Source organism: Metopolophium dirhodum, chromosome 2 (assembly GCF_019925205.1).
Source record: "Metopolophium dirhodum isolate CAU chromosome 2, ASM1992520v1, whole genome shotgun sequence".
In the NCBI taxonomy this organism is placed as follows: Eukaryota; Metazoa; Arthropoda; class Insecta; order Hemiptera; family Aphididae; genus Metopolophium; species Metopolophium dirhodum.
The window spans coordinates 9,611,681-9,633,565 of record NC_083561.1 but is presented as its reverse complement, the minus strand read 5'-3'; the positions used below and the strand labels follow the sequence as shown (position 1 = coordinate 9,633,565).

Below are 21,885 nucleotides of genomic sequence, written 5' to 3'. Positions count from 1 at the left end.
ATAGTTCTTTTAAATAAACTTACGAATTCACACGTTCACTGTCGTCTAGTTGAGCGATTAATTGTTTATGAAAGCAGGGTGGCAGTGTGCACTTATGTAGACGATAAGTACAAGCAAATAGCAATTCGAAAACATTGGTCACAAGTATAAATAGAATTATTTACTATCATTATCAATGATAAAATTATAACAGTGGCAATAGTGGATTGGGGTTTGTCCATAGAAACAGAGTATTCTGAGTAATATATTTTGTCACACTGCAAATGTGTCCGTCCAGCGATGCGTTTTCGCAGAATTGCTGTACGAAGGGGTGTTATCGACACCGCTACGGTATTTACAAATAAGATAAATTTAAAATTTCACTATGATTTTATGTTTTTATTACACGTATTACGTATTGCCCGTCTACACTCTACATACACAAACGTTTCATCAGAATATCACTTGATTAGTTTTTTAAATAATAATATTATTTATAAATATAAATAAAAAATGTTTTTTTTATACATAATGACTATTAAAATGTAAATTAACATGAAAACATTTGGGGGTGCTAAGCACACCCAAGCCCCTCCCCCCCCCCCCCAAATTGCGCCAAGAGCATTACTGTTATTAGGTAGGTGCATGATACATTGGGAAAACAAAAAAATCTTTGCACATAGGTAAGTATAATATAAAGAAATTTAATACTAACATTTATCAAAATTACGATCTATAATCAATGTCATAACTCATAAAGTGCTGCATTAAAAATATTAGAAGTTGATGATTTCATGTAATAACTATAAAAATAAAATTTAACAAAAATAGTTGAGTTTCCAATTTTTTTTTTGTTTAAAAACAATTTAATCAAAATTAAAAATTAAAATCAATGAAATTAAACATATTTCATTAATATATTAATTGTTTAGTTCCTTACATGTTCATTAAATTTTAAAATTATCTAGCAATGTGAACTTTACTCTTTTAACTTTTAATGATGATTTTTCATCATTCCATGTGGATGCCCAGTGATTCCTGTCCTTCCAGAAATTTAACATAGCCTAAAATATTTTTAAAAAAATGTATTTTACATATTATATAGATAAATACTAAATGTGAATAATAAAGGAAAATGTAAACCTTAATATCAAAGTTTTTCCATGGTTTTAAGTGGCTATTGCTTAAACATCCATCACGGAAATTTGTCATACCACCAACTGATACACCAATAGATATAAAATACTAAAAATTCAAAATTCAAAGTTAAAATTATTATAATAGTATCATACACAATAACTGAAAATATACTTCAGAATCAAATATTAAGTCCAATGGTAGATTTGATGTATCCAATTGGTGACTTTCTCCGTCAATTTTAAATACAATGTTTTCAGGAGACCAAGACAATACAAATGTATGATAGTCTTCAGACCAGCGACTTGTTAATGTTGATTTCATCATAACTGGTTTTAAATGATATTGTTCATCAATTTTTAATCCATATTTTAGAACAGAAATACTTTCATCTTCGCCATTACATTTTAAATCATTATTTCCAAATGATGTACCCAATACAAATTTATTTTGTTCATTAGTTTTACTAACCAAAGCTATTTCTATTTAAATTTAATTTAAAAAAAAATAAAACAAAAAAAAATATAAATTATCTATAAGACAAGAAACTACTAGAATGGTTAATTTAGTTGATATTATAATATATTATTATTTACCTGGCACTATCCAATCTCCTGTTGGGAATTTAGCTATTACTTCTAGTTGTCCGTAAAGGAATACCATATTATTTTTTGTGGTAAGCCTAGATGAAACTATTGGAGGTATTATATTATAAGATGAAGCATTCATAGAGCATCCGGTAGATCCTTCATATTTTGTACACCTAAAAATACAAAAATATTGAACATCAAATATTAGTTTGTATTTTTAATCATACATTTTGTTTAAATTTTAAGTGACTATAATATGGATACCTACCCCTTCAGTACTAAACAACCATTCTTGACATAATTATCTGACAGAATTGTAGGTTTGATGATTAACTCTCTATTTTTGATAAATGTGTTCTTTTCAGAATTATTGTAAACAACAAATTCATAATCCTACAATCAACATTATTTTTTTTAAATTTTTATTAGAAGTCATTACAAACTAATATATCTATTTATCTAAAAAATGCAAGTTTTCAATATTTGCTTGAATTGTGAAGTATGATTTTTACAAGATTATGTACTTTCCCAATAGGTATTTATATACTTGCTTAATGCTTTATATTTTTCTCATATTTAACTCTTAAGAATTATTTAAATTACATTATATTTGTAGAAAAAACAAACAGTTGATAAAAGTTGAATATTTAAATTTTTTAAACATAAAATGTTAAGCGAATGCTTTTTATGTTACATATGTATTTATTGTCTCTTACACATATAATATAATATTACATTTATGTTCTGCGTTTTCAATACAGTTTTGTTGTTTTTAATATTACCTAAGTTAACCCTTTGTCAAACTTAAAGACAATAGGTAACATTATGCTTGCTCTCTCTTCGGGTTTTTCAATTTAATAACTTTTAAGTAAGGTATAAATTATACCTAAGTATTAGATGCAATAAAACAATTTTAAAATGCCTTATTTAAGTTTGATAAATGATTATAGCCAATATGTAAATTAACTGAAACAATATAACATCAAAACTGAATTGGTAGGTAATGACTTAGTAATGAATAATGACTAACAACTAAAGAGGTATATACATTGAGTACCTATGTTATGTGCATTGTATATTGTAAGACTGAGTAGAGACAACAAATTAGTTTTAAAATTATTTATTTTGTATTTTTTTACATACTGGTTCTTGTGCAATATAAATATCATGACTCCAAATCGATTCCAAATTTAAAGTATCAAATTCGTCCACCAAACCATTTGAACTATTTGTATTCGGAATGTTAATACTTATCACTTCTATAAAATATACATAAAAATGTATATGTTTTATCAAAACTATATAATAAACAATGTGAAAATATTACTCATGAGATCATATATTTGAATTCTCTCTTCACCACCACATGTTTTACTTGAATCACCTGCACAGGGTGTATCACAATCAGATTCCAATACTTTATGGTCATTTTCTGGAGCACGATTACCACAGTAACAATTAATGCTACAACAATACAATTTATTAAAAATAAAAATGATTCATAATTATAATGTAGTAAAATAATATTTTAGTACCTTAAGACTCCTGAAAATTGATATCCACCATTATTACAGATTGCAGAACATTTACTAGGCATATTAGTATTAATAAGTTCAAATTTTATATTGTTTAATGTGTTTTCCTGCATTACAAAACAACCTAAAAGCCGACCTTCAACTTGAAAATCTGTTGAGATATAAATAAAATATAATTATACAACTCATTACTTTGTAGGTAGGTAGGAATCTAAATATTGTATTTATCCTAATTAAAATATGTTTAAACCTAGTTTCTATCAAATATTATTATACTATAATAATTTTTATTTTAAAAATTACCATTTAATCCAGTTGAAAATACTCCCATTCTCCAACCACCACCACAGAATTGATTAGCATCACCTGAGCACTTAGTGTTGCATTGTTTATCTTCCACTCTGGGAAACTTAGGTTCACTTGGTGATTGGCTTCCACAAAAACATTCAGATTTATATGTTACTCCAGAGTAAGTATACCCAAATTTGTAACAAAGGTTTGAACAAAATTCTGGGGTATTCACAGTAAAGGATCGTGAGTAACCATTAAATATTCTGTTATTTTGACTTTCCTCGTAACACCCCAGATAGTTATTTCCAATTGTATCCGTTTTCCATTCTAGTCCAGTGGTGTATACATTTATAGCATTATTGCCACCGCATGTATGTTGAGCTGAACCAGAACAAGGAATCGTACACATGGCATCCTCTGTTTTAGCTTCATAAGAAGGTTTTGTAGAAGTGCATAAGCATTCTTTCCTACAAAATGAATGCCACCATCAAAATAAGAACACATTTATATATTTTAATAATTTTATACTAATTTTATATTTTTCTTATTAAACTGTTTAATAGACTATCTACTCTACTTTTTTTTATATAACCTACCTAGTAGGTATAAGTGTATACCATCATATACATTTTGAGTAAAATATTTAATTAATATGAGGTTAGACGACGTAACAATTTTGTTCAAGTTACCCTTGATGATAACTGACTAGAATGAGAAAGTTTTAATAGTATTAATTATTCAAAAAGCTATCCTAGCATTCACAGTTGAATTTATATATTTATTAAAAAATAAAGCTAAAAAGCCTTTAACTATCGCGACACTGCCGTTTGCTTTAAGTCTTAAATTCGACTGTATCTAGCGAGCCAACAATTATAATACCGAATCTTAGGTACGCAAATTTATACCTATTTAAGTTTAAAAATTATAACTCATAATTAAATAAGATGTACCTAAGCTTATAGCACCAAAAAATCAACAGAACTTTTAATTAATGACAATAAAAAATGTTTGATCAGACAAAAAACTTGAAAATTGAATACAAGCTGGTTTCTCATACGTTCTTGTTAGTGAAAATTAAAAGAAAAGTTGAGTGTAAATCCACAATTATGAACGTATAAAGTTAAAGTTTTGACAAAATTTGTCAACATTACAATAATTTGCTAATTATTCTAGAAATTTTTATTTTTATATCTAAAAATTGAAAATATAATACAAGATTCCTTATAAGTTTGTCTACCATTAACAAAAAGAAATGTCTACCAGATAGTCAAATTAATTTAATTTTGAAGTTCAAATTTTTACGACATTGTTATTTAATTGATTTCTAATGGAACAATTTTCTTAAATTGTTGTAATTCAAAAACAAATAACAGTAGATACTTGAAATTTATACCAAATATTTATTTTATAATTTATATATTTGATAAATATATCAAAATATTTTGACTCATTTTGAATTGTTTATAGACATTTTAATTTTTAATTTTTTTAGTTTTTTTCTATAGTCTTTAAATGTCAATAAAATGTATTGGTAAAATTCATTAGATAAAAAAGCTTGAATATTTACACAAGAATCCTCGGCAAAAATTAATTTAACCTACTGTAGTACTAATGCCTAATACTAAAATAAATAACTTTTATCACAATAATTTCATAATTTATACTTAGTAAATAGTAATATTATAGCCTATAGGCTGAGAGATCGTCTTTGTTCGGAATTGTTTTTCGTATATATAATGATTTTATATCATTGAATTCAAAATTTCAAACTCAACACATCCATTACAGTGAGTTTTTATAGACACATAAGTTACGGGAGCGTAACCTCCTTTTTTATTTTTATACTAAATTGAAATTTTGTTGCTAAGAGATACGAACAAAATTATTATGATAAACATCATATTAAGGGAAAATATTATGTATGGAAATAATTTTATTACCAGACAAGTAAAATTATAAAAAATAATTTTTAATTAAAATGTATAACGATTCTCTGTTACTGTAGTACCTACCTAAAAAGTTTTACTTACGAAGATACAAGTGCAGCATATGGGAATCTTCTCGTATGACAACTATATACACAATGTTTGGGTGTAAGGCGAGCATATGATATTCTCCAACCATTTAACACTGGATGTCTCTTTAAATTGGTAAAACATCCAATAGGATTCACTGACACTTTTGCTAGAGGATCTAAATTGTATAAATGTTCAGTAAATAACTTTTTGAATTGTTTTACATATTCATACAGTCATACCTGAGTATAAAGTTTTGTAAACACTAAATGTAACACTACCACCACAATATTCAGATGGGTTTTCTGTACATAAAGTATTGCAATCACTAAAACTTCTTTTTAAATTATAACTTGGTTCATAGTTTTTACATTCACAGATATTTCTAAAAAAAATAATAATTAATAATTATACATTTAAAATTTTTTTAATAGTTTAAATAATTTAGAAATTAATTATTAATGTAAATGTATGATTAATAACCTACCCTTTAACAGCAGCATATTTAAATCTATGAGTGTTACAAAGATTCATGCATCGTTTAGGACTATTATTGATATCCATGGAAAATGATAAATATTTTCCTTTTGTTTTTTTACCATCATCATCAAAGCATCCAATATATTTTTTTGGTACATAGTCTGTAAATATTATATTTTCAATGTTACTTAACAGTAAATATTATAATATTATACAAGTATTTTTACAGCTTGGATACAATAACAAGAATAAGAATAGGTATCATTTACTAATTAAATGTTATGACTTTAAAATATAAATCCACAATAACCTGTAATTCCTGTTGAATAAATCCCCATCTTCCATCCTCCACCACAGAACTTGTTACTATCACCACTGCAGGGAGAATCACAATTAATATCTTCAACTTTTGCCGACTTTGCTGGTCTTTGATTTCCACACCAACATTCCGTTCTATAAGTAAATGGTTACATTTATTTTATTTAAGATATAATATTTATCTTTTAATTACATCAAACAATCTAATAGTAAGTAGGTAGGTAATTATATAGAAATAATAATGTTTACAAACTATGGAATAATTTTTAATCAGCATAATATTATAGGTAGGTACCAATATAAAATATCAATAACAAACACAAGCTGCGGTACATTTAGGAGGTAAATTGTAATGGAGCTTTTAATAACCTTGTGATTAATTGTACGAGAATAATTATATGTGATAGTAAAATATGGTTATTTTTAAAATATAATAATTAAGTAATCATACAAAATATCATGAATGAGTGGCTCCTTTCATCAAAATAATGTTAACCTGTTAATTGTTAATTTAAAAATTTTAATCCAAATTCTTATTGTATCAAATAATACAGATTGTAAATTGCTCTTAAAAATAAAAAATAAATGAAAAATTTTAAGTACCCATATGTAACTCCAAAGAATAAATATCCCATCTTGAAACATATTTCTGAGCATTTCTGAGGAGTATTATAAGTATACGGTCCAGCTGGACCTTTTAATAAACGATTTCCATCATCATTTGGAGTTTCAGCATAACATCCTAGATAAATTGGTATTGGGTAACCACCGTGTCCCATAAAATTGCTTGCTTCTGAAATTTAAAAAAAAATATTATACAATTAAACATTATTAATCAATAAGCCCTATACTTTAAAATTGGTTATTATAATATGTATTATTATAATTATAAATAAATTACAGTAAACAGTATAAATAAAATTATTTGTAAACAAATAAGAATGTGTGAAAGTGAAAAGCAACAAAATTAGATTTCAAAGATAAAAAGGTGGGCAAGTGGGTGTTGCTCTGTTTTACAGTAGATCACAAGTGTGTCACTACAATGGATTGTGTTAAATTTGAATTCAATGATATAATATCATTGTATAAGAAAAACGATACTGAGCGAAGGCGGTCAGTCAACCTATGATATTACTAAGTACCTATATTTGATGATATTATTGTGAATAAAGTAATTTATATATAACATATGTACATGGAACCTTGTTTGAAATTTTCAATCCATCGCTATAAAAGTTGAACCTTTTATACATTTTTAACTATAAAATAATTATTAAATTTTAAATTTGATAAATTTTGTCAATGTTTGAACTTTAAATGCTTATAAAGAAAAATTGTGCCTATGTATTTTTAATATTTTTCAAATTCTATAGTACCAGGAGCTAATATACCAAGAGCCTTGCATTATTAAAGCTTTTTTACCCAACAAATAAAATTTTATTGACATTTGTAGAAATAAACTAAAAAATTGGAAACTGAAAATATCCGTAAACATCTCAAAAGAACTCAAAATATTTTGAAAATTATATGGTTATAGAAAATGCTAATATAAACATTTAATAAAAATGTCATGTATCTATGGTCATTTTGTATAGAGTTAGGTACACCAAAAACAAAAATCGATTTTGTCAAAAACTGATTTTTCGTAAAAATTTCCGTTTTTCCATAATTTTTTTTTTTGTTTTTCCCGTCGTTATTGAAAATTACTGGGAATTTTAATTTTTCACCTCCCCAATGCACCTACTTTCCCATCAAACAATGTACTGAAGTTGATAATCAACGCATTATTTCAAGTATTTATCGTGTACACATACACAAAAAAGTTTAAAAAATTCAAAACACACATATCATTGTAAAATCAGAATCTAAAATGCAATAGTTAAAAGTTATATAACGCACCTAAAAATTTGTTTTTGAACAATAATTAAATTCTTAAAGTGGTTGTGTAACATATCAGTACTTATAGTACTTATATTAATAAATAACTTTTTCTGGTTAAGGGGATGTCAGCGCACTGTCTGTTTTCTCTATTAGACTCATACACAACATAATATAGACAAAACATATTCACGCAAATCATTGTTTTATGTTTTTGGACAATCTTAGATTAAAATTACCTATTACAACAATTATAAAGAATAATATTTTTGCGGGTATGACATCGATTTGGATAAATATTGTCTCAAAACAGTTAAATCTACATTTTTATTTTTATTTAGATTTTAGAATTTTACAATGATGTGTGTTTTGTAATTTTTTTAATTTTTTTTTTGTTTGTATATACGATAAGTAGTCAAAATCACACGCAGAAGTGAGGTGGCAAATTTAGATTCAAAAGTTTGAATAGTACCTAGTTCTTTTAACTTGTTTATATCCATATCGACCAAATTGAATGTAATATCTAATAGATAGGTACCTAATATAAGAATTAAGAAGAACGATTCATAGCTATGATAAAATCGATGACATGTCATATTATATTAAAAAGGTATATTAACATAGGTAATATTACCAAAATAATTGACGTTAATGTGAACGGAAAACAATCCAAAAATAGCTCTAAGCCCATATAAAATGTATTATATTTTTAAATTATAAAAAGCAAAATTATTGCTGTATTAAAAAAAACCTAGCTTAGGTCAAAAGGGACTTCCTTCATCAACCTTCACACAATTATCACACACTCTTTAAAATCGAAATTGATGGCTGATCCTATATCCTCATAATTATACAAGGGCAGAGTTATTACTTATTAAGAATTAACATTTAAATATAAATTTAAGGGGATTGGAAGTGGATATTTTCTGTCTTTGTCTAACACACGTGCAATATAGGATTATAAACGTATTATATTTCCAACGTACCGATTAATCTAGTGAAGCGATAAGAATTCTGAAAACAGATTTGAATTTTTCGTCAGGTCTACTTGAGATCAACTTTCCCACATTTTTGATTTTTTGATTTAAACTTCTTCAAAAATTGAAATATGTCAATTTTTTAATTACTTTTTTGAATATATCGTTTTTAGGACTTTGGGGGGATAATATCAAGTAGACTTGACGATAAATTCAAATCTGTTTTCAGAATTCTTATCGCTTCACTAGATTAATCGGTACGTTGGAAATAGAACACGTCTAAAATCCTATGTTGCACGTATGTTAGACAAAGACAGAAAATCGCCACTTCCAATCCCCTTAATATGTTTAAAATAAATTATTTTAACTTAAGTAGGTTCCTACTTGAACTATCCGTTATATATGAAGACACTAAATTCGGTGCTCCTCCGCATGAAGCTGAACTATCTCCCGAACATTTTTTTGAACACTCAAAATCGAGTTGTCGCATAAGTCTTGATATGTAATTTTTGCTACAATAACAAGTGCTAAAAAAAATGAAATAAATAAATAATAAATTATAGGACGGTTTGTGTTTTTAAATCAATGTAATTAATGTTTATGCTAAATATTTAAAAAATTATATTAATATTATTATAAAATAATACAACAAAGACATACTCATGTTTAAGAATAAAAAATGTATATTGTTTTTCAGAACAAAAATCTGAACAAGATTGAGGTGTTACTGGATTTAAAATACGACTCTCTTCTCCAAGAGTTAATAAGTTTTCTTCCAAAAAACATCCTAAGAATTTATAATCAGTGTTTTGAGCTGCTAAAACTGATAAAATATAGTTTTATTTAGTAAACATGTTTTGGTTATTATAAGAAGTTACGTTGAAATGTTGAATTTAAATAATATTTTAATGAATACCTGTTGTCACAAATAAACTAAAACTTAATAATTTGAACATTATACTAATATTCTATATCAAGGCGAAATATTAAAATATTTTATGATGTGTGATGGCTTAAATCTTGTTTGTAACTAAATTTTTTTATCGTAACAACGTACATACTATTATGTTATTATTATTTATAAATTGTAGGTATTCATGGTAGGGCATGGATTCAGGTTTATCAGGAAATCCCCACTATTTCAGACTTTTAATAGTACTACATAGTACATTATGTACCTACCTAAACCTATTGATCATTAGTCATTACTCATTACCAGTGTAAAATATACCTACATATTTTGCATTTAATTTATTATAGGTACATATACAGGGTGATTCCTCTAGCATGAATCACCCCCACTTTTCTTTAACAATATATATATTCCAATTATAATTTTTGGATTTGTTAAGTACCTACACTGGCTACACTGCTTAAGAACTTCTACATTTTCAAATACTTAAGTTTGTACACCATTTACGGAGTGATCCTGTGGCGATATAAACTTCTTTTTTTTGAATGAGAACCAATCTTTTTTACTTTACATTTTTAAGTAGGTATCTAGATTCTAGATTATTTTTTTGAAAAGTTTGATGTATCTAAATCAAACTTCAAACGAGTAGTTTCTGTATTATTAAAATGTATATACTAAGGATAATGGTTTTACAGAACTACTATAAAATAGATATTCCTATATAATCTAATATTTATAAGTTATAAATTATAATACAATAATACATTATACTCAGACAAATAGACAATATTTACGAAATATATGAATGTTGATCGATTAATATTAACTATAGGTACTATAATTTCCAAATCATTTCCGAACTGCCATATCACCCAAACCTTACTATACAAAGTTTAATTATTAAACAATTACTCTTCCGGAAAAAGGATATATCAACATTTTCAAAAAATTCATCTACCCAACTACTATAAACAATTTACAGTAAAAAGGGCGATTTTCGCCACAGGACATATCTTTAATGGTATATATTGAAATATTTAAAAATTATAGTTACATGAAAATTTCAAAAATCATAATTTTAATAACATAAGTATTATTAAATGAAAAAGTTGGGGTGAGCATCTTTGGCGAATCACCCTGTATATAAATATACATGTATATTGTTAATAATTGAACATAAATAATTATATAGGTACCTAGAGAAATATTTCATAATAGGATACTAACTATCATTGAAAATTACTATGCTTCTATATAAAATGTTCATATACCTAAATTATAAATACGTTTTTAATTATTATAATTATTATGTTTAAAACTAAATACCTACGACCTACCTTATTCAGGTGGTAACTGCTAAGATAAACTGTAGTTTGTATTTTTAAACAATATTTTATATTTTTATAATTGTATGAACAATTTTAGGTACATACTACATATCAAAATTAAAATTACAATTTACAAATGTTATTGTTATTTGTAATCTTGTAGTAGTACCATCTCATATCGAACAGTCAGCCCCGGCTCAAGGGGTTGGTGACATAGGCCCTGCGAACAGTATATTATGTTTGTGTCCATGTATTGTTTATTTGTTAATTAGTAAGTAAGAAATTATTGGAAAAGAATACATTGAGTCAATGACATTGGTTTTCTTTTTATATGTTGGGAGCACGATAGGTATACTGGAAACTGGAAAGACCTGGAAATATAGTATATACCCACACTCGCGATTCACTCAAGGGCCCACTACTCCAGCTATACCTATATTTTTTGAATAATAACGCATATTATACATATAAGAAGATCTATAGCTACAATACAATTTTCATAGTATACAATTTTAAAACCAAATCTCCAAATAAAAATCAATTTTTAAGAATAAAAATAACTATAAAACAAAATAATAACGAAATAATTTATAATAATTAATAATTTTAAATATTTTAAAATAATGGTAAATAAAGTTTAAAAAAAAATTATTCACTTTTATTATGTTATATGTATTTGAATGATAATTTTTCTCAAAAATGTAGATAGGTTCTTTAGTACTTATACAATAGGTACTAGACAGGTATGAATATTGAATATATTAAACTCTTGGGTATTACTATGTCATAATAATATATACTAGCTGAATTACCCATGCTTTTCCCCATATCAAAGGGGTTAAGGTTTATTATAAGATAATATAATAAATAATCCAACGACCCGGCAGGGTCGCGTTAAGTATAAAAAGAAAAGTGCGCCTTAGAATACACGTCATATAGGTAAAATACATGCGAAAAGCACCGGGAAAAACTAAAATAAATTAAGGAAAAACGGTAATTTTTACGCAAAATCGATAATGGCTGTAGAATGAAGTACATGAAATTTTCAATGAATGTTTATACCTTAACATTGTATTAGCATTTTCCTTACACAATACAATTTACAAAATGTTAAACTTGTTTTGAGCTGTTTACGGACATTTTTAGTTTTCAATTTTTTCTATAAATATCAATAAAATGTTGTTAGTTAAAAACATAATACAAGGCTCTTATTATATTGTTACAATAGCAGTTGAAAAATATTAAAAATACATAAGTCACAATTTTCTTTTTTATAAGCATTATTTAATGTTCGTATTTTGACACAATACGTAAAAACGACGAAAATGTGAAAATTATTTTAAGTTATAAATTCATAAAAATTGTTCTTTTTAAATCTAAGATTTGAAAATTTAATACAAGATTGCTCATAAGTTTGTCTTCCTTTATCAAAAAAAATGTCTACAAGAAAATCAAATTAAATTGTTGTGAGTGTTTGAAGTATAGATACTTGATTTTAGCAAAGTTTTTGTGACTATTAAATTTCAGTGACGCTGATTAGGGGGGTGGGGGGCTTTGCGGTGCATTTTATGCTTTGGTTTTCTAGTACTCTAGCCCCTGTAACTATTAAATTCTAGTTAGGCCCATGAACATAGGAAAAAATGAAAAATACCCTGACAACAATTAAGGTTAATATATGCTATATTTTTGGCTAATATTAGATTAAACTACAGAATTTCTAATACAAAAATAAATTAATAGTAGGTAGTAAAAAAAAATCGATCTTCCTAATTTAATATTGAGGTCCTATAGCAGTATTACTATTGGATTTTTTATAGTTTCATACTAAGTTATTTAATATTTTCCCTGGTAAAAATGTTTCCCAGGTAGGTCCACTGTATTTAATGTATAGTCTTTTAGGAATTAGTTTCCGATTTGGGAATATTGTCTTTAATAGCTACAAGTACTTAGTTGAAAGTCACTTCATCCATACAGAAATACAGAATAAAAATACGTAGGTATCGCCAATTGAGAATAAACAGAATTGTTTGTCAAATTCGCTAATTTATCTATGTCTAAGATGTATAATAATAAGTACAGCATATTGGATTGCGCCAAGGTGAGTGAGTCTAAACAAACGTCATGAAAGTACCTATGTATTTTTTTTATATTAAACACATTTTTAGGTGTATGTACAGCCGTACAAGGAACAAGAGTTCCTACTTAAAATATTTCTCAGCTCCTCTGTCGATATATTGATCATATTATATTGATAATTTACAAGTATATATGCAGATTAGTGATTATGAATAGAGGTGATTATTACATGCATATACAGTAAAAAAGTAATCAAAATTACAAATTTTATAATACAGAATAAAAATTGTTTGGACAAACAAATAAAATACCTATTTTAATTTTGTTTTGATTAAAATTACTTAAATTATAGTTATTTGTCATAACCAGGGTTATTTGTGTTTTTTTTTACATAATAAAATAGTTTAAAGCCACAAAACAAGTTTTATCTAATCCTAACATGTAAAAACATGTTTTAAATTACTTATCAACCAATATAATTTTGTGCTGTATACGGAGATCACTCGATTGTGTTGATTGATTTTAACGATCATTATTTACTAAACATTAATTGAGACATTTTTTTCTAATGCACATTGGTGAATGACATTATGTACCTTAAAAGGTCTTAATAATTAAGTTATTTATGTTATAACTATGAAGTATAGTACCTAAGTTGAAATATTATAAAGCCTTAATAGTTAATAGTAACTTAACTGTAGTCAGGTGAGTCCCTGAGAGAGGGGGGGATGATGGGGGAAATCCCCCCCTCCGTAAGTCGTGAGATGTTCTGTTTTTACTAATAGATGAATACATTTTATACATTTTGTTAATTGTTAAAAGCGGTATTCAAGCCAAAAAAATTTTTTTTGTACTGGCTAGATTTATAGTCAGAAAATGAGAAATGGGAAGAGAATAATATGTTTTATGATTGTGAGTTGTAACGGACGACGTCGAGTCGGTGACTATCATACTTTTACATAAATATACCATATACAATACTAAATTATTTAATTTTTAATTAATATTTTAATTTACAATAGGTCTTAAAATAAAAACGAAATATAACAAGTCATGGGGTTCGGGTATCAAAACCTCATTAAGTATAGACGTGGTCATGTGAAATTAACATAAAATGGCACTAAAGTCTGCATTGACATCTAGCAAAGTAAATAATTTTTTTACACCATTAAAAGCTAACGACGAATCATTGAAATTAGCGGCCAAAGAAGTAACCTTAGCTTTTCATACTGTATGCACCACTCATTAACTCTATGAGTTGTACAGCAAGTCTTATTCGTCAAATATTTAATGATATAAAACAATGGATATTATTATTTCAATATAAAAAAAAGGTTATTCAATATGTTGTCCCGTTTGGTGATTTTAAAATCTGGCAACCCTATAGTAGTTACTTATCGATAACTACTGATAAGCCCGGAATAAAGAATAGCAGGGGCCAGAGGGCCATGACCCCAGGCATCAATACTAACAATTGTTTTAGAGCCTCAACGGTTTTCACAGCAGCAGACTAAGTTTAAGTATTAAATCAAATTAAATTCCAAGGAGACCCTTTTTATAAAGCCAAGTGTTTTCAGGTCGACTGTCATATTTATGATATATATACATGCAGCTGTTAACCACTATTCACTAATCGCTATAATAATCACTATTAATCAGTGTAGGCACTCAAAATATTTGATGTACCTATAATATATTAAAGGTAGATGATAAATTAAATTGGAATTTTCTTTTAGTTAAAAAGAAGTAATTTAAAATTTTTTACTGTGCATGTAGATAATATATAGGTACTTAAGTACGTTATACGCATAGTACGTTTCTACACTTGTTTCCAAAGAGCTTTATAAATCAACAAGTATATATTATTATTTTCATTTCTCACCCTTTCGGTTTTCTGCAATACAAAACGGATTACATTTATTCTAAATAATATTCACTATAATAGTCTATAATCATTGATCATTATTACACTACCTAGTACCTGTAAAGTAGTAAACCTGCTAGTTCATGTAAATAAAACATATAATATATACATTTCTATTACTGTGTGCCTTGCTTGCTTCATCCCTTTGGATACAGACCTGCTAAAAATAGTATAGTTCCTAGTTCCTATAATATGTCAATGTCGCTGAGGTGTAACCTCTAAAATAACTAATATGTTATTCTTTATAGTATATTGTGTGGCAACTGACAGGGGCGGGAAGTGAGCTATTTCAATCACAGGCGATGGCCGCATTTCGCCCTAGACTGAAATTGCCTTCCCGCACTAGCTACACATACTATTTTTGTGTACACATACGATCACAGCAAATGTATTGTAGTGATCTATGCAACAACCAGACTATTCAACGAAAATGTATTTTACCTAACCACCATCACCCACCAAGTAAAGTTCCCACTTCAATGTTGTACGAAATGAGTGTATGCTCATGCATTTTTTTGTATCAATATTGATGTCCTTTGATGGTATAGGTAGTTATCATAGGCGGAAACCCATTGAAATTCCAGGAGGAGGCTAACATTATTAACATAATGTGAGTGGGGGGGGGGGGACTTCAATGCCAAACAACTAAAAAATGAGGAGACTTGACAGACTTTTGGGGGTGCTAAGCCCTTGTAAGTCCGTCCCCCCCCCCCCCCCCCCCCGATCTCCTCCTATGGTAGCTATTAATCATTGTCATTGATGCAACAAGGAATGAGCCCGGAGGATATACTGTAGTTTATAATAATAATATAGTTTAATTTCAGTTGGTTGTAGTAGTTCCACAATGTTCAAAATAAATACAATTTTATTTTACTTATTATCACTAATAATATATATTATATTAGGTATAGGAGGTACATTTAATCAATACACTACCTATCTTCTATATAAAATGCATAATATACCTACCTACCTAATATATTTATTTACAAAAAACCTTGTAATTTGTAATAGGTACCTTTTTTTTAAATTAACTGATGTTTACGGCTTAATTATATGATGAGAATTATCAAATTGTGATTTATATCTTTTAACCTTTTCAATAAACACGTCTTTATAAAAATATGTTTTAATTTTTCAATAATAAAATAAGGTGTGGTGATCGTTTAACATAAACGCAGCATGCTACTTAATTTTTTCCACCTCGAAGAAATCAATGAATTTATGATTCATAAATAGGTATTAATAAGTAACCATTAATTGTATACATACCTAGTGGGAATTGGGTAATTTTTACATTTTATTCGTTTCTATATTATATGGCAATAAACTAAACGTTAAGTAAAATCTGTTAAAAAATAAAAATATCAGTATAAACATATTTGTTTAAAAAAAAAAATTGAAAAAACTATTATTTATTTATAAATAGTATTAATAATAATAACAATAATAATAATAATGGTAATTATGAATACTTTTAAGGCGATCGTATGAGCAGTGGCGGAATCAGTGGGAGGGCAAAGGGGGCATTCCCCCCCCCCCCCAATCACCGTAGGTATCCTTTGTTTTACACTGTGTTTAGCCAATTTTAGAACTTTTTGTACTTTTGACCCCCCCCCCATGCCCCTCTCAAAGTTAAGCCCTGCGCATGAGTGTATGACCATTTACTATTTACGGGAGTTTATACTTTTGGGGAGGAGTATACGCTACGAACAGTACGAACCAAAGTCTGCGCACCCTGGTGACTGGTGTTTATAATATTATATCATTAAATTCAAATTTAACACCATCCATTACAGTGACCCACTTGTAACCTACTGTACAGCAGAGCGACATCCACCTTTTTTTTTGGGGGGGGGGGGGGCAATTTCATTTAATAAAAATATGTTTATTATTATTGTTGTTAATTATTATTATTATTACAATGTTAATTATTCTTTACTGTTATTTGTTTATTAATTATTACTTATTAGTAACGCATTATATTATGCATTAATTACATTAATTAGGTATTTAGCCATTAAGGTAGGTATAGCACAATTTTTACTACTTATCCTGTATCCATAACTTATCATAGTATAGGTAGGTACCGCGATTTAGACATTTATCTAGTACTATCTTAAATCGTGATTAGTACCAATACAAACAATAAACATGAAGACCATGAAGTCATGAAACATTATTTATACAATTGTTATTGATTCATTGATTTCAATGTAAATTCAAATGTTTTTCTTAAAAAAAATGATAGTTAAATATTATATAAATATACTTTGATATATACATTTTATGATATAATAATTAATTATTTTTTGTCATTTCAATAGGTCAAATTAATACAAAAAAAAAAATGTATACGAAAATTGATTATATAATAATTCAAAACTAAAAATAATGACACATTGAGTGATATAGTATAGTAGGTATCTACTAGCTGAAATATCAATTTATAAGACATAATTCAATTTTAAAAGGAACCTATTATAATTTATAATCACATTTATTGGGGATTCAATACTGTGATTTCCTGTTTTTGTTTAACACACGCGCGACATGGTATTTTGACGTATTTTTTGAAATCGACTTTCGCACATTTTTGATATTATCACCCTAAGCTCCTAAAAATGCCATATTAAAAGAAGAATATTTAAAAATTATCGTATTTCAATTTTTGGAGAAGTTAAAATCAAAAAATCAAAAATGGGGTAAGGTCGATTTCAAGTTGACTTGACGACAAATTCAAATGTCTTTAGAATTCTTATGGCTTCGTTAGATCCATTAGTATGTTTGGCAAAGAACCCGTCTAAAATCCTATGTCTTGCATGTGTTAGACAAAAACACAAAATCACAGAATCGAATCCCGACCAGTGACCTTCCCCCCCAGACCACTTCAATAGACAACAGTCACCTCTTTTTACTTACAGAAATATTTTAAAGAGTGTAATATATTTATGGCATAGAAGTAATTTTTTTAGGAGGCCCCCTAAAAATAAACCCTGGATCCGCCACTGTCCCTGACGTGATACCCGCATGTGTTGTCTCCGTCTTACAAGTGCGTAACATAGCAAATTTTACGCTCAGCAGAAAACGTGTAACTGCATTAATTTCAAAATTAGAATGAACTAACCCCTTATAAAATCTAAAGGTGAGATTATTATCTAGGTAACCTCATGGGCATATTATTATATTGTTTTAATTTTAAAATTAGTTATGAGTCTTTTAAGATGTACAATTTAAAATTTGAAAATACTCATAACTCGCTTTAAAATTAAAATATAATAAAAAACACATGAAGTTGCTTAGATAATAATCTTACCTTTAGTTTTATAAGAAATCAATTCACTCTAATTTTTAAACTAAATGAGCTACACATATTCTGCTGAGTAGATATAATTTGTATAATCGATAAAAAAAAAAAAAGATTCATTTTATTTTAAGTTATTAAGAGTAATACGCTATTGAGTGTAATGGTAGTTCCAATAAAATTTCAGTTTTGTTTGAAACATTTGACATAATAAGAACATACTATATATTTAAATAAAAGTGGTAATCTCCTCAAATCCCTATTAATATGACACTTGTTGAGGTGTAGTTTGGAACTAATTGCACCATTATCATTCTTATTATTATTTAGTTAGAAATACTCAATTTTAAAGTTGACTTACATGACAAATTCATGAATGGGGACATTGTAATTTAAATTTAAAAAATAAACATACATTACTTAATACTTATAATTATATATTTTTTAAATTATTAGAACTTAATCTATTTAATATTAAATATTTGTTATAACCACAATTTGACAAAATAGTTATATAAATGATAAATAAAAATACATTATGATGTAGTAGAAGGAGGAGACACAAGTATAACACCATCTCCTCTAACAAACAACATAGGTATAGTACGTTTAGTAGTCTTATATACTTCTTCAAATGTTTCTTCATCAACTTCAATTGTAGTTATAGTCTCTTCAGCTTCTCCTAACACCATGTTTAAATGCTGATCAAAAGCCTAAAAAAATAACATATTTATTTTATTTTATTCAAAAGTAAACATTTTCAATTAATTAATTGATAGTTTACTAAGATAAATTAAAGATAAACACTAAACCAAAAATTGTATAATAGTATAGAAGTATTGGTATAATTGAATCATTGTTCTAGATTTTCTAGAACTATATGTGGATTACTTAATTATTTAAAGTAATATCTTTGGCTAATTACTTGACCATTTTAAAAATACAGTCTAAAAAAATATTAATATTTACATGAAGCCGACCACGTAATTCTCGGTCATGGCGCATCTTAACATAGATTCTTTCATCTACACTAAGACGAATTAAATCAACTGGCTCTTTGATTGTCACAAGTGATACTGGCTGAAATAAGTAAAAACATTACATTAAGTGCTAATAAAAAAAATTTTAAATACAAATGCTAATTCAATTAACATTATAATACCTCTGTTTCTCCTTCTGGCATTTTAGTTACCATAAATATAACTTTTTTAAAATTGCTGTAATAGATGTAAGCTCGGCCTTAGATTATAGGGAAGTAACAAATAAATTAATGATAGCCAAATAATTTTTAATTTTACTGGTGAATAGTGGTGATTGACGATTGTTGTTAAAAATTGAAAATAAATGATAAATGTATAGAAAACAACATAACCTCAATTATGAAATATATTTTGTTGTAGCTTAATAAATAAGTACTAGAGTGCGCTGCAGATAAGGAAACCTGGGCAACATATGGCATAGAACCACAGAATATATGAAATATATTTAAAATATATAAATAATTATATTTCATATATTCTGTGATAGAACCATAGATAATATAATATTCTTATTTTATATTTGCATAGAACAAAGAGTGAATAATAAAAAGGTGGATAAGTGGATGTCGCTCTGCTGTACAGTAGGTTACTGTAATGGATGGTGTTAAATTTGAATTCAATGATATAATATCATTGTATAAGAAAAACGATTCTGAGCGAAAACGGTCAGTCAGCCTATGATATTACCAAGTATATTTGATGATATTATTGTGGATAAAGTAATTTATATATAAATTATTTACGTGGAGCCTTGTTTTAAATTTTCAATCCTTAGCCATAAAAGTTAAACATTTTATACATTTTTAACTACAAAATAATTAATAAATTATAAATTTGATAAATGTTGTCAAAATTTGAATTTTAAATGCTTATAAAAAAAAATTGTGCCTATCTATTTTTAATATTTTTCAACTGCTATTAGAACGATATATCAGGAGCCTTATATTAAATATAATATAATATAGCCTTATATAATATTTTCACGCATTTTTACCCAACAAAAAATTATTGATATTTATAGAAAAAAAACTAAAAAAATTGAAAACTGACAATGTCCGTAAACAGCTCGAAAAGAGTCAAAAAAAGTCAAAACATTTTTCCGTATTTTGTCAAAATTTGAACTTTAAATGCTTATAAATAAAAACCGAGACTAAGGAATTTTTATATTTTTCAAATGTCATTTAGAAAAAAAAGCTAAAAAAGAAAGCAGCTCAAAATAAGTCAAAATATTTGGAAAATGTTATGGTGTATAAAAAATGCTAATATAAACATTCAGTCAAAATTTCATGTACCTTAGAGTTGCACCAAAAACCAAAATTCTCAAAAACAGATTTTGCTTAAAAATTCCCGTTTTCCTTAATTTTTCTTTTGTTTTTCACGTCGATTTTGAAATCTACTGAGAAATTTTTACTTTTGATCCCCCAAAGTACCAACTAGATTCACTTTTCTATCAGAAAAGTTACTGTTGAAGAAAATCCAAGCACTTTTACTGTCCTAAAAGGTGATGACAGGCACAAAAAAACACACATCATTGTAAAATCGATACATTCATCGCTTCGCTCAGAATCAAAAAAACAAAAAAAATTTTAAAGTACGGCACTGTTTACCTAACTTGGACAATTAGGTAGCTACGTAATATTATAATGTAAAATATCAAATATATCCTTATTTGTACAAATAGAAACTAATACTTTATTTGTATTTGATACAACTGACAGCATTTTTAACATTGAAAATTAATTAATCATTGTTATATAATGTTATGTTAAGTATATTATTATCATTCTTAGAATTTTCTGTTTCGACAATTTAATATAGGTTCATAAATCATAATATCTTTTATTTTTACCTTTAAATGGGTAATCGTAATCCTAACTTGCTATAGCCATAGTCGGAAATCCAATAATATTTCAGGTGGTTGGATCAACATTGTGAGCCCGGGTCCGATCCCAGTGACCCCGCACAACTAAAATACTGTGTATTTTTTGAGGATGTTAATGGGATATTTGGGATAGCTAAACCCCATTGAGCACCCGCTGTTTCCGACTATAGGTATTAGGTAATACCTACCATATTACCTTAATCTATATTATTAATTTT

General features: G+C 27.1%; 2 protein-coding genes across 2 annotated transcripts; both read right to left on the bottom strand.

Annotated features, from left to right (window-relative positions):
* Nucleotides 1-649: 649 nt before the first annotated feature.
* LOC132938468 (uncharacterized) lies at nt 650-10,250 on the bottom strand. Its single transcript, XM_061005321.1, has 17 exons — nt 10,117-10,250; nt 9,861-10,023; nt 9,585-9,727; nt 6,949-7,138; nt 6,338-6,480; nt 6,035-6,188; nt 5,790-5,932; nt 5,563-5,725; nt 3,545-3,999; nt 3,242-3,392; nt 3,034-3,170; nt 2,850-2,965; nt 1,975-2,099; nt 1,713-1,879; nt 1,291-1,598; nt 1,123-1,224; nt 650-1,043 (listed from the first exon to the last, which is right to left on the bottom strand). Exons 1-17 carry the CDS (start codon nt 10,154-10,156, stop codon nt 927-929), a joined length of 2,817 nt encoding a protein of 938 aa, XP_060861304.1. The 5' UTR covers nt 10,157-10,250; the 3' UTR covers nt 650-926.
* Nucleotides 10,251-19,165: 8,915 nt separating this feature from the next.
* LOC132938643 (uncharacterized) lies at nt 19,166-20,097 on the bottom strand. The gene is made up of 3 exons (XM_061005589.1): nt 19,908-20,097; nt 19,715-19,825; nt 19,166-19,458 (listed from the first exon to the last, which is right to left on the bottom strand). The coding sequence occupies exons 1-3, from the start codon at nt 19,938-19,940 to the stop codon at nt 19,282-19,284; spliced, it is 321 nt and encodes a 106-aa protein (XP_060861572.1). The 5' UTR covers nt 19,941-20,097; the 3' UTR covers nt 19,166-19,281.
* Between the last annotated feature and the right edge of the window lie 1,788 nt (nt 20,098-21,885).

Coding starts and splice junctions, on each gene's coding strand:
- LOC132938643 (XM_061005589.1), bottom strand. CDS start 19,940: ATGGTAACTAAAATGCCAGAAGGAGAAACAGAG. Junction 19,826..19,907: donor TGCCAGAAGGAGAAACAGAG/GTATTATAATGT, acceptor TACTTATTTCAG/CCAGTATCACTTGTGACAAT. Junction 19,459..19,714: donor AATTACGTGGTCGGCTTCAT/GTAAATATTAAT, acceptor TTATTTTTTTAG/GCTTTTGATCAGCATTTAAA.
- LOC132938468 (XM_061005321.1), bottom strand. CDS start 10,156: ATGTTCAAATTATTAAGTTTTAGTTTATTTGTGACAACAG. Junction 6,481..6,948: donor TTCTTTGGAGTTACATATGG/GTACTTAAAATT, acceptor ATTTACTTATAG/AACGGAATGTTGGTGTGGAA. Junction 5,726..5,789: donor TTACAAAACTTTATACTCAG/GTATGACTGTAT, acceptor TATACAATTTAG/ATCCTCTAGCAAAAGTGTCA.